The 12,874-nt window shown below is 41.0% G+C and overlaps 1 protein-coding gene across 2 annotated transcripts; it reads right to left on the bottom strand.

Moving 5' to 3' along the window:
• Positions 1 to 755: 755 nt before the first annotated feature.
• Positions 756 to 12,783, bottom strand: LOC134791515 (developmentally-regulated GTP-binding protein 2). 2 transcript variants are annotated; one of them, XM_063762561.1, is made up of 9 exons: positions 12,513 to 12,783; positions 11,158 to 11,318; positions 10,487 to 10,657; positions 9,298 to 9,441; positions 8,894 to 9,001; positions 8,089 to 8,246; positions 6,963 to 7,089; positions 6,142 to 6,299; positions 756 to 4,395 (listed from the first exon to the last, which is right to left on the bottom strand). In XM_063762561.1, the coding sequence occupies exons 1-9, from the start codon at positions 12,574 to 12,576 to the stop codon at positions 4,392 to 4,394; spliced, it is 1,095 nt and encodes a 364-aa protein (XP_063618631.1). In that variant the 5' UTR covers positions 12,577 to 12,783; the 3' UTR covers positions 756 to 4,391. The 2 variants fall into 2 exon arrangements, with proteins under 2 accessions (XP_063618631.1, XP_063618630.1); XM_063762560.1 differs by lacking the exon at positions 756 to 4,395 and having other exon boundaries at positions 6,137 to 6,299; positions 12,513 to 12,782.
• Positions 12,784 to 12,874: the final 91 nt, after the last annotated feature.

The following is a 12,874-nucleotide window of genomic DNA, read 5'->3' as shown; positions in this document are numbered from 1 at the left end:
TGAAAGAGACTTCTGTATGTAAAAGGCAGAGGTCAACTCCACCATGGTTATGAACTTGATTTCAAAGTGCTAGCATAACACATTAACCTTTTCGACGGCATGTCAAACACAAAAGCTGTCTCTCGGACTGAAATTGAACTTTATGTATATGCACGTAGGTCTATGTTGCTCTGTGGTCTGTGACCGATTAATCGGTCTTTGGCGTTGAACCTGCGGTGCGGATATATCGGCCATTGGCGTCCAAAAGGTTAAACTCTCGCGTTTTGTACACATATACACAAACGGGTCTACCGCGATATAATTTCATTGTTTTTACCTTAAATTCCGACGTTTCAGCTAGTTGCACCAGCTGTGGTCACGGAAAGACTGACGTCCCAGCAAATGTCAACGGAGATATAAAATAAAACCCCACTAAACTACCCGAAATTAGTTTATAAAAACAATGAAATTAAACAACAAAAACATGTTTGTGTAATTAGATATGTGCTAATAGGGTTCAGTTTTGTATATTTGCTGACGCTATAAGCCTGCGGATCTCTAGACTGTTAACACTGCTCATAGTTACTCGCTTTTTCCTGACCACCGCCGGTTAATCCTTTGAACATCACGTCATCGTGTTTGCCGCGCCATTGTGGCCCTTGTCGAAATACACGGAGGAAGGTTGTTATGGACTAGCCACGTTCATCAGTTGACGACTTTGGCGGTCAAAAGGTCAGCAGCCAGTCGGAACTTAAGTTAGCAGAAAAACAAAAATGCACTTTTAAAAAACTATTTATTCCATTGCAAAATTATAATTGAGTATATACAACAATGATAACTCTTGAACAGTCGTGATTATTTTTATTGCTTGTGTTGGATTCATATGACGATAAACTTAGTTATTGTTGATAAACACTCGAGTCTTTTAGAACTCGACTCAGTGTTTTAATTTTTAATAGCTATTGTGGAAACTGATAGCTCTTGCATATACAGGGTGGAAAGGCACGACGATCCTTTCCGGAAATGGGAGATAGTTTAGCCTAAGCTCTATATTTTCTCCATAGAAACTATGTTAATATGGGCAACCGTTTCTAAATTATGACCTTTTAAACATCCACGCAAAAAACTACTTTGTTCTAACCCTAACAGGTGACAGGGTCAATGAACTTACTTGTAAACAATCAGTATTCGACAGGAAATTATGCTAATTTGTTGCCATCCAACCATTTTTAGGTCTGCTTACAGCACGGTAAGAATCATTGCAGGATTTTCGCTTTCTTAGTGGTTCCATTTGTTCAATACTTGAATGAAATAGTTATGTTATTCCTTAATATTAATAATACTAACCACAACATTGTTTACAACGACAGTTCAAATGGTGACATTGACAACCACTCAAAAGTACGCAATCGTCTTATAAATATCTCTGGTTTCCTTGACTGATAAAAAGGTTTTAGTTTCTTAACACGTTTCACAAAATTATTTTCGAATAATTGGAAACTATTTAAAATAATAAAAAAATACATGTAGGTTGTGTTAGTTGCACCAAATGAACTTGCAAAAATGAAATACTAAGAATAAATCAAGAATAAATACTTCTTCAATACCAAACTAACAAACCTTCTTGCGTGGTAGGAAATAGACAAGACGTCTGATGTTTGAAATTAAATTTTCATTGAACTATACTTATTGAATGTCATATTCTTCAAATAAAAATGTTAGATGCTCGTGGCTATTTAAATTTGTGGGGCTGTGTAAAAGATATGGTGTACCAAACCAAACGGAATGTGAAACTGCGGACGAAATGAGACAAAGGCTAATTGGTGCTTTCTGCGGAGGATAAATGACGAAGAGCATACACTATATCGCATGTGCATCGACATACTCGGGTACGGGCTGCGGCGGCGTTGTAATACACGGAGGTACATTTGAACACCGTATGTGAAAAGAAGATAGTATTAAATATTGGAAAAAAGTAATTATCTAAGAAAGTAATAAAATTGTTTGTAATATTTTTGCATGCATTTGATTTATTTGACATTTATGCGTCATTCATACATCATTGCGATACTGTCAACGATCGGAAAAAAGTGTAAAGTCCCGAGCTTTCCCGACGGAGATCCTTAATCTAGCCGTCATGTGCACATGCTATAGGGTTATCACCACAGTTAAAAAGTAGTATTTTTGCAATTTTTATTTTTTACTCAATTAACGATTCTTACCATTACCAATAGTCTCTGTATCACTTAAACGACCTAATACTTCCGGGAAGGATCGTCGTGCCTTTCCACCCTGTATATCGGTCCATCAGACTTATATAAGATGGTTAAAAAATAACTGCATTACCGTTGCCAGGGAGATTTTGGGATTATACTGAGTAACTTTTACTATGGGACGAACCACGAAATCGCGAAAAATAGAATTACCCTCCCATAGAAAATGGACCAGCCAAAATGTATGAAACAGCCAAATTCTTTTTTTCGCGATTTGCGGTTGGTCCCATAGTAAAATTTGCTCAGTATAATCCCAAAACCTCCCTGGCAACGGGAATGCAGTTATTTTTTAGCCACCCTGTATATCGGAGCGGCCAAGGTGTTCACAAATATCTGAACAAAGCCTCTATAATTATCAAGACGCTAATGTACAGTCAGCTGCAGAAAAATAGCAGATTTATTAAATGAATACAGAAAAAAACATACGTCATACATTTTACTTCTATCCGATCGGAGAATGTAAAAACGCTCTTAGGCTGCCCTTCCACTGAGTCTGAGATGAGAGGAGACGTGTGAGAATCAACTAATAGCATTGGTTGTAATTTCATAATGTGTTTATTCCATTTTGTAGTTTCCCTCTTTTATTGTGTTGGTATTTTGTAATCTGTGTTTGACGTGTGTGTTGTCACTCGTTTAGTTTTAGTTTAGGTGTAGCTTAGTTTTAAGTCAGGTACCCACTGAAAATCAGTGTCATGGCTTGCCGTGGCATTATGCTGAGCGGGGATCCTGTTTAGCATCTAGTTTGTGTAATTTGTGTTATTTTTTTATGCCCAATTAAGATGTTAAATAAATGTATTTCTTCTTCTTCTTAATCCAGGGAAGCGGAGAAGAGAACCAATGCTATTGGTTAATTACCGCACGTCTGTTCTCATCTCCGCGTCAGTAGAAAGGCAGCCTTATAGCATGGTCAGGCTCTTAACTATTAAAATAAAATGATCATTACAAGATAGCATTTCAGATGCCAGATTTTTAATAAATTAAAGTCACCAAGTTACATTGCTTTTAAAGTTTTATAACAATGAATAAACATTTAAACTAAAACCGCCCAAAAGTCGCATAGGGTTGACTAATTTTATAATTTATATAAAAATAATAGCATTATTGCTGTAAAAGTTGTCAAAGGCATAATGATATTGCGTCCAATCTAGTTATACAATTTCAGTTAACCAAAATAACACAATCTGACTACACTTTATACCTTTAGGCGTGCCATAGTATATACAGAAATTACAGAACAATAGTGACATATTCTGTATTTACTCGGGATATACAGTACTACCAGTTTCTTAATTGTTATCAGCCAATATATAAAAAAAAAACAAATATACATTATCCACTTGAAACTAGAAATATCATACAAATTGATCCCAATCACGTTTTTTTTTCGTACAAACGACAGGGTTGAGTGGAGGAAAGAGGGGAGGCCTGTGCCCAGCAGTGGGACACTAAACTAGGCTAGCGAAAAAAAGATCTATTTAGGACCATTTTATTAAAAGTTATACACTACACTTTGATTTAGATTTGAGTAGTGGTTGCGTTCTTCCATTCCGTTACCGCCATACAGTCTATAAAAGGGGTAACGGAATGGAAATAAAAATCTATGGGCACTTTTTTTCTCCTTGTATGTAAATTGCATCTTGACGTGTAACAGTGCCCTTGTGGCCTTTTTGTTGCTAAATAAATGTGCTAGTTTATAAGAGCTGACATAAAAATACCTAAAGACAGTGTAGTTCACAATTTTAAATAAAATGGCCCTCAAACACTAGTTGACGTTGATTGATCCATCGAACATGGATTAAAAATCAATTCGCATGACAACCCACAGATGAATATATAATAGGCAGCTGATAACTCATAACCATACCTGTGCTAACTCGGCGCACGAATACTAAAGAAATTGATGTTTATTATTAAAGTTTACTGACGTATATTTATGCATTTGCATATTGGAATTGGAAATAATGTATTACTGTAAACACATCACCCTCAGTACCATCACTTTAGTGTTCGTGCCCCGAGTTAGCACAGGTATGTTCATAACTCATAAGAAACTTATAGTAATGTAGATACATACCACACATCGATATCAGAGGGTCCGAAAACAGGCTCGTTTATTTAGATGTGCCCGCAAAATTACAGTTACCTGTAACCAAAGATTAATTAATCAGATATGCATAGAGAAACAATAATATAGAGATGAATAGGGGGAGGGGGGATATCACCGAACCAGATGATCTTTTGGAACTTTCAAAAGGAGTAGCAGAGAAGGCGCTTTTATTATTTGTCCTTGTCATAGCTGCCTTTTTATTTCGGCTTACTTCTAAAAAGTCCTAAGTGCTACGTCAAAACGTATATACGTCAATACATCAATGCTTGGTGGGCAACAATGAACCATACTAAATTACGTAGGTTGTTTTTGGAATGTTGACAGGAATATTAAAACGTGTTTTTAATTTCGTCGCATTGCGTATTTTCTGTCCCTCACGGCGCTGGTGCGTGCGATGGAGTGGCCCACGTGCTGGATGGTTACCAGTGGCGGCGCGTCCATAAAACTTCATGTCCTCAACAGAAGACTGGAAAGATTCACCGGTGGGCAGATCGCAAAGGAGCAGGCAGGCTTTGTTAGAGGTAGGGGCACAAGAGAGCAGATATTGAACTTGAGGCAGTTGATCGAAAAGGCCAGGGAGTTCAATGTGCCTATGGCTCTATGCTTCATAGACTATGCCAAAGCCTTAGATTGTATCAGCTGGGTGAAAATGTTTGAAGTTATGAGACATATGGGTATACCGGACCACCTAATCTTCCTCATACAAAACCTTTATCTGGACGGCACTTCGAGGGTGCGAATTGAGGACACCGAATCGGACCGCTTTCAGACCAAGCGTGGAGTCAGACAGGGGTGTATTCTCTCGCCACAGCTGTTTAATCTCGTAGGCGAGCACATCATGAGAAGGGTCTTGGGGGGTTGGGATGGAGGCATACGGATAGGCGGACTCCTTATTAATAATCTACGCTTTGCAGATGATACGACCATTATAGGCACAAACGAATCCGAACTTGCTGTGCTTCTGCGAAGGGTACAAAAAGTGAGCGCAGAATACGGTCTCCATATTAATAGATGACCAAGCTGATGTTTGTGCCAAGGACAGGCCCGTTAATCCGAACTGGAGAACTGTCAGACCTGGACACCGTACAGGATTTCATCTACCTCGGTTCACTGATCACCGCGGACGGCGATTGTGAGCGAGAGGTGATCAGAAGAGCTCAGATCGCTAAATCCGCAGTTACGCGGTTAGAGAAGGTCTGGAGGAACAGAGGAATCAGCAAAGCAACCAAAACCAAGTTAATGCGCACCCTGGTCTTCTCTATATTCCTGTATGGTTCGGAAACCTGGACCCTGAAAGCCAGTACTCTGAGTAGAATTGACGCATTTGAGATGTGGTGTTGGCGCAAGATGTTGGGTATTCCTTGGACAGCGCGCCGCACTAATGCGTCAATCCTGACGGAATTGAAAACCCAGTGCCGTTTATCAGCCATTTGCCTCCAGCGGATCCTTAATTACTTTGGACACGTGGCCAGACGGGAGCCGGACAACTTTGAAAAGCGCATTATGGTTGGCATGGTGGATGGAAGACGGGGTAGTGGACATCCACCAACCCGCTGGGTGGACACTGTAAAAAAGGCCTGCCAGGGATCTACACAGGCGCCTATTATTAGGAAAGCGGAAAATCGTGCAGAATGGAGAGCCTTGGTGCACAAAATAACGACGTCATGTGGTCGCGACCCTCAGTCATGAGGAATCGAGGAAGAAGAAGAAGAAGCCTATGAATATGTTTGACGCGCCGCCACTGATGGTTACTGACAGACTATAGCAACTACTCGAGCCTACTTCTTGATGAGCTGCACAACGTCCTCGTCGTTGACGGTGTGCGCGACGCCGACGCGCTGCGGCGAGTACTTGGTGCTGGTGCCCCACACCAGCGCGTACTTCAGCTGCGCGGCCAGCGTGCGGTGGATCGAGTGGCACACGTGCTCGATCGTTACACCCTGGAAATTAACGCAGTTTTAATTTTGATAATTCTCATGGTACCTAAACTCTTTCAGTGAAGTTGAAGTGAATAGAAAAAGCGGACAAGTGCGAGTCGGACTCGCCCACCGAGGGTTCCGTACTTTTTAGTATTTGTTGTTATAGCGGCAACAGAAATACATCATCTGTGAAAATTTCAACTGTCTAGCTATCACGGTTCGTGAGATACAGCCTCTTGACAGATGGACGGACGGACGGACAGCGGAGTCTTAGTAATAGGGTCCCGTTTTACTCTTTGGGTACGGAACCCTAAAAAACCGGCCAAGTGCGAGTCGAACTCACGAACGAAGTTAGGAATTACGAGTACCTTACCTACGCAAAAAATGGCCAAAAAAAATCACGTTTGTTGTATGGGAGCACCACTTAAATATTTATTATATGCTGTTTTTAGTAGGTATTTGTTATTATTTTAAAATTTCAAATGCCTAGCTATCACGGTTCCTGAGATACAGCCTGGTGACAGACAGACGGACAGCGGAGTCTTAGTAATAGGGTCCCGTTTTTACCCTTTGGGTAAAAACGGTTATATTTTTGATCTACATTTAGGGAAAGTGGGAACTTTTGGAAAACTTTCGAACTTTCTAGAATTATACTGCAACAGCAATAACAGTACACTGACATACCTTCCTAAGGATCAGTCCATCATCAAAGTCTGGCGGCTGGCCAGGCTTCTTGGTGTAGACGCGGATCAGCGCCAGGTACTCCCAGAGCGTCTCCAGGAGGTAGTCCAGGTTCAGCTTCATGTTGCAACTGCACAGGAAATTTGCAATTTAAAAACAAAAGTTCTGTCTTACTTATAAGAATTTCTTTTCAAAATACTCAAACACCGACTGAATCATAGATAAGTTTACAATGTTCGCCTTATTACGAATGAGTGAGTAAGGTGCAAAAGTGTAAACTTAGGTATCATTAAGGTCGACTGTACAAAAAATGGTTCTTATTTACCTGACGACGACCGAATTGGGTTCTCGAGCGATCCTATCCACCTCCTGTATGGAGATCTGATCTATCTTGTTGTACACGTAGATGCAGGGAAGGTACACCCTGTTGGCCAGGATCACATCGGTCAGGTCGTCCGCCGTGCAGTCTTCTATCAGGTCGATCACCTGCTGGTTTGGGGCTTTTAGTAAGAAATGTGGTTCTTACCTGACGACGACCGAGTTGGGTTCGCGAGCGATCCTATCCACCTCCTGTATGGAGATCTGATCTATCTTATTGTACACGTAGATGCAGGGAAGGTACACCCTGTTGGCCAGGATCACGTCGATCAGGTCGTCCGCCGTGCAGTCTTCTATCAGGTCGATCACCTGCCGGTTTGGGGCTTTTAGTAAGAAATGTGGTTCTTACCTGACGACGACCGAGTTGGGTTCGCGAGCGATCCTATCCACCTCCTGTATGGAGATCTGATCTATCTTATTGTACACGTAGATGCAGGGAAGGTACACCCTGTTGGCCAGGATCACGTCGATCAGGTCGTCCGCCGTGCAGTCTTCTATCAGGTCGATCACCTGCTGGTTTGGGGCTTTTAGTAGGAAATGTGGTTCTTACCTGACGACGACCGAGTTGGGTTCGCGAGCGATCCTATCCACCTCCTGTATGGAAATCTGATCTATCTTATTGTACACGTAGATGCAGGGAAGGTACACCATGTTGGCCAGGATCACGTCGATCAGGTCATCCGCCGTGCAGTCTTCTATCAGGTCGATCACCTGCTGGTTTGGGTCTTTTAGTAAGAAATGTGTTTCTTACCTGACGACGACCGAGTTGGGTTCGCGAGCGATCCTGTCCACCTCCTGTATGGAGATCTGATCTATCTTGTTGTACACGTAGATGCAGGGAAGGTACACCCTGTTGGCCAGGATCACGTCGATCAGGTCGTCCGCCGTGCAGTCTTCTCGGAACAGTACCTGCAGAATTCGACTTTATTATAAAACTGTCTTGGTTCATATTTCAATGAGTGGTGAATAGAGTCCGCACTCTCGTCGCGCTGTCAACTTAAAAAACTTACTGTCGTGTAAAAATCGAAATAATTTAGGTTTCGCTAATGCATAGAAACTATATTTTTTATACATTTGTATAAAATAACTTAAAATAGCTGCCATAAACTGATACTATGTCAAGCCCCTTATTTATGTTCTTTTATAAAATGAAATCTCCTCGTGCTGTCACTGTCAAGACGATGGAATTTAATACTTTATACCAGCGGTCGACAACCAGCGGCCCGCGGGCCGCATGCGGCCCGCCAACCTCTCGCTTGCGGCCCGCGAGCCTCCCTGGCTATTTTGTATGTAATACTGACGAACGACAATGTCTGCTAAAGTCACAAATATTACCAAAGTGCGGCCCGCGTCATCTTCGTTAACTACTTTTTGGCCCTTGGCTGCTAAAAGGTTGCCGACCGCTGCTTTATACAATATAATAGTTAAATTTAATATTTAAACGGCAGGGCCAATAGCGGCGAGCAGTAGCAGGCGCTGCCGCTGTCAAATGCAACATTAAAATACACCCAAGATTAAGCACTAAATTATTATCAGTGGTTGGCACTAGATGTTACCTCAGCATTGAATATCTTGTATTCGTGTAGGATCATTTGCACCATTTTCTCGTCCACCTTAGTGAGCTGACACGTCGAGTTGAACGAGAGACCGCCGCCTTTCTTTTGCTGTGAACACAACGCATTTGTTAACTATTTGTGTATGTATATGTAATTAAAATGTACACATATAAAGATTAAAGATAGTAAATAATGTTGTGTGTGTGGGGTGCCTGGGGGCTGTTGCCGTAGGACTCCATAGTGACTAATAATCAATTGACAGAAGCCAAATATGATCCTACGAAAGTTCATCTGTAGGTACACCTAGCTGAAAATAGCACTTACGGTACAGACAAAGCTTCGTGGCGGCCGGCATCATCAGCACCAGGTTGGCTGTGTTACATTACCTATAAATTGTACTATACCTTAAAGTAAATATTAGGTTTGGCCTTGTTGAGCCTGATGCCGACACTCTCGAGCTCCTTCTCGAGCAGCTGGCGGTGCACGTAGGGCTTCGTGGCGTCCAGCATCATCAGCACCAGGTCCGCTGTGCGCGCCACCGCTATCACCTGATGACATAAATTTATTATAAATGTTATTGTATAATGTAAATGTTGTTGGTGACATTACATTTGATGGCAAGTACATTTATAACAAACTGTGGGCCTTTGTAAGGACGTTACAAATTTTCTTCTCCATAGGGGTTACATTTTAAAAATCCTTTCTTAGTTAACATTTGAAGAATCTATGGTTCACGGTTCAGTCAATCAGAGAAAAAACCAAGGTAACCAACGCTCTTACCCATGCTCTCAAGCTTAAGTGGAACTGGGCTGGCCATGTAGCCCGCATGACAGACAAAAGATGGACCATACAAACCACAAAATGGAAGGGACCACACGGAAAACGCCCCCCCGGCAGGCCGAAGAAACGCTGGTCCGAAGACATTACCCAAATAGCCGGAAAACATTGGATGGAGACAGGAGAAGACAGAGAAAGATGGAAAAAACTGGAGGAGGCCTTCACCCAGAGAGGGATCCATATAAATAAATAAAACAACAAGTTCAAAAATACAAAGTTAAACTAAAAATGGATATGGAAGAAAAGGCTATATAATATATAATAAAAATGGTTCACGGTCCTGCAATCAACGGTTTAGGCCATACACTGTCCGTTAGTATATATTCAATATTTTTGCTGCACTCTATTCAGGGTCCATATGATAAGATAACCATAAGAAATATGTAAATACTACCCAAAAATGTACCATGGAAGCATGAAATAAATGAATAATGTTTTTTTAAATCTTATTGCAATTAGGTTTATTGGTATAAGTATACTTCTTCTAATTTACACAAAAAATTCACTGTCTTTGGTGGGACATGAACCTACAACCACCGGATCGCTAGCCCGGTGCACTTCCATCTGAGCTACAAATTTTTTCATTTATTTATTTCTTGCTATAACAATAATACATTGTATTAATACCAAAACCTCAACCAATACAGCAAATAGCATTGTTCACAGTAATTTCTGCTTGATACAAAATTAAATAGTTAAGGTTGTGAAACGTAACTGCAATAAGAATGCAAATAGAAGAAAGGTAGCACCAGTTACCTGTCGTCCTCTACCCTTGCCCTGCGCAGCACCCTCAATGATACCCGGCAGATCGAGCAGCTGTATGTTGGCCCCGCGGTACTCGATCACACCAGGGATGCATGTCAGTGTTGTGAACTCGTAGCTGGCGGCTTCTGAGTGTGTGTGCGTCAGTGTTGACAGCAATGTGGACTGGAAAAATAATGTTTGTACAATTTCCTTGTCTACTACTACTGTCAAATGTATCATTGTTATGATTTTTAAACTCATAAAATATTTTTATTTGCTGTTTTTGTAAGAAAGCAATCTAAATTGCCTTTTATTCAGAAAGAGTTATTTGACTGCTATTTAAAAACTCATCCAAAATTCAGGCATTTTTGTAAAAACATAAATTTTACTTAGCTTACAAGTATAAAGAGAAAAAACTAACAAGGATATTTTTACAAGTAAGTATTTAATTGAATGAGGTTGTTTTCCTATGATCCTTCTAAGTTACTTATAAGAGTTGAAATTTCAATGTTTCATATTGTCAAGCACTAATTATTGCACAGAAAAAAATATATACTAGTGTAACAAAGCTACCAATGAATATAATTTAATGATACAATAACAAACTGTTAGTACGGTCAAGCTATTTAGCTTTATCTTACAAAAATGCATTTTGTCTTAACCCATTGTTCATTTGCACTCACCTTGCCCACAGAAGGGAAGCCGATGAGCGCCACCCTCGCGTCGCCTGACTTGAGCACATCGAAGCCCTCGCCCTTGTCCCCGCCCTTCTTGGACGGCTCCAGCAGCTGCGACCGGTATTTCGCTAGCTTCGCCTTCAGCAAACCCAAGTGGTACTCCGTGGCTGACAAAACACAAACAATAAGTAATATACTAGGAAGTAGGCTGCTACGTTACAAATGTATATTAAACTTGTAGCGGACTGGCCTTTTTGGCCACACGTCTACGGTTCAACGAGTTTTAAGCTGAAGCATGACATTCAGAAACAATCGCTGATTTTTCCGTGTCATTTGAATGTTGATGTATTTATTTATTAATTATAGGAGATTTATTTTAACTGAAGTTTAATTCGACTCCGCCGGTAGGTCTCCTATATTGGTGACCCCGATTGAAACAGTATCGCATAATAAATTTACAAGCAATAAAAAAAAATGACGGATGAAATCAAGACCGCTACCGAAGCCCCTTGTGTGGTATGTAAAGTCACTGTACGCACTCCGCCGTTTTGGCCAGAGGAACCCGCATTATGGTTTTCGCAAATGGAAGCCCAGTTCGCCATCGCCGGCATATCAAGTGACACGACCAAATTTAACCACGTTATCGGCCAGTTGGAGCATAAGTACGCCGTAGAGGTAAAAGATATTATTAGCAACCCACCAGCTGACAATAAATATGAAAAGATAAAATCGCAGCTCATATCGAGGATCTCCGTGTCTAAAGAACAAAAGTTTCTACAGTTGATGAAACACGAAGAGCTAGGTGACAGAAAGCCGTCACGATTCCTACGACATGGACCTGTCAAAGGATCACTGGAATCCCCGTACACTGGCCCATATAAGGTTTTGCAGAGAGGAAGCAAAACATTTAAAATAGAGAGAGCTGGGAAAGCAGACACTGTCAGTATTGACAGGCTCAAGCCAGCGTATATGTCCAAAGACGATTGGGGAAATCTCAGCCACAGCAGCGCTACGCCTAACACGCCATTAGTTCCGCAAGTGCCTGCATCTGCTCCCAATAATCTGCCGCAGGAACAAACTGCAGAAAAAAGAACTCGTAGCGGCCGAACCGTACACTTTCCGCCCCATCTTTTTGACTATCGACCGTAGCAACGGTCTCGGCGGGGGAGTAGTGTAGCGGACTGGCCTTTTTGGCCACACGTCTACGGTTCAACGAGTTTTAAGCTGAAGCATGACATTCAGAAACAATCGCTGATTTTTCCGTGTCATTTGAATGTTGATGTATTTATTTATTAATTATAGGAGATTTATTTTAACTGAAGTTTAATTCGACTCCGCCGGTAGGTCTCCTATAAACTCACCTTTATTCTTCTGGGTTCTTGCTATTTCCTTCTCAATCTCAGATATTTTCTCCAAAATACCCATCTTTGTAAGACACTAGCGGAAGCTTATATTTAACTATAATAAAACTTTATCCTAAGAAGCTATTTAACAACTTAATATTACGCTACACTATGGACATTTCGTTGCTAAATTGATGTCTATTTCGATAAAAACAATTTGTTGCCGAGCATACATAAAGTCGTTATAGGTTATAGACGATCTACGTAAGTGACAATGTCGACATTTGACATTGACAGTTTGATGTGTACAGAGAATTAATAAAGCATGCCATTAACGACAACTGCGAAATTACATATTTTACACATTTGCATTTAAAAAA

The sequence above is a fragment of the Cydia splendana genome, chromosome 6 (assembly GCF_910591565.1).
Source record: "Cydia splendana chromosome 6, ilCydSple1.2, whole genome shotgun sequence".
Taxonomy (NCBI): Eukaryota; Metazoa; Arthropoda; class Insecta; order Lepidoptera; family Tortricidae; genus Cydia; species Cydia splendana.
Note: the sequence above shows the minus strand (reverse complement) of the source record. Positions and strands in the feature narration are given on the sequence as shown.

What these genes read in the sequence shown, in the direction of transcription:
- LOC134791515 (XM_063762561.1), bottom strand. Translation starts at nt 12,576, where the DNA reads ATGGGTATTTTGGAGAAAATATCTGAGATTGAGAAGGAAATAGCAAGA. An exon ending in AACCTAATATTTACTTTAAG is followed by an intron (nt 9,002 to 9,297) that starts GTATAGTACAAT and finishes TTGTGTTCACAG; the next exon opens with CAAAAGAAAGGCGGCGGTCT. An exon ending in ATGGACTGATCCTTAGGAAG is followed by an intron (nt 6,300 to 6,962) that starts GTATGTCAGTGT and finishes GTTAATTTCCAG; the next exon opens with GGTGTAACGATCGAGCACGT.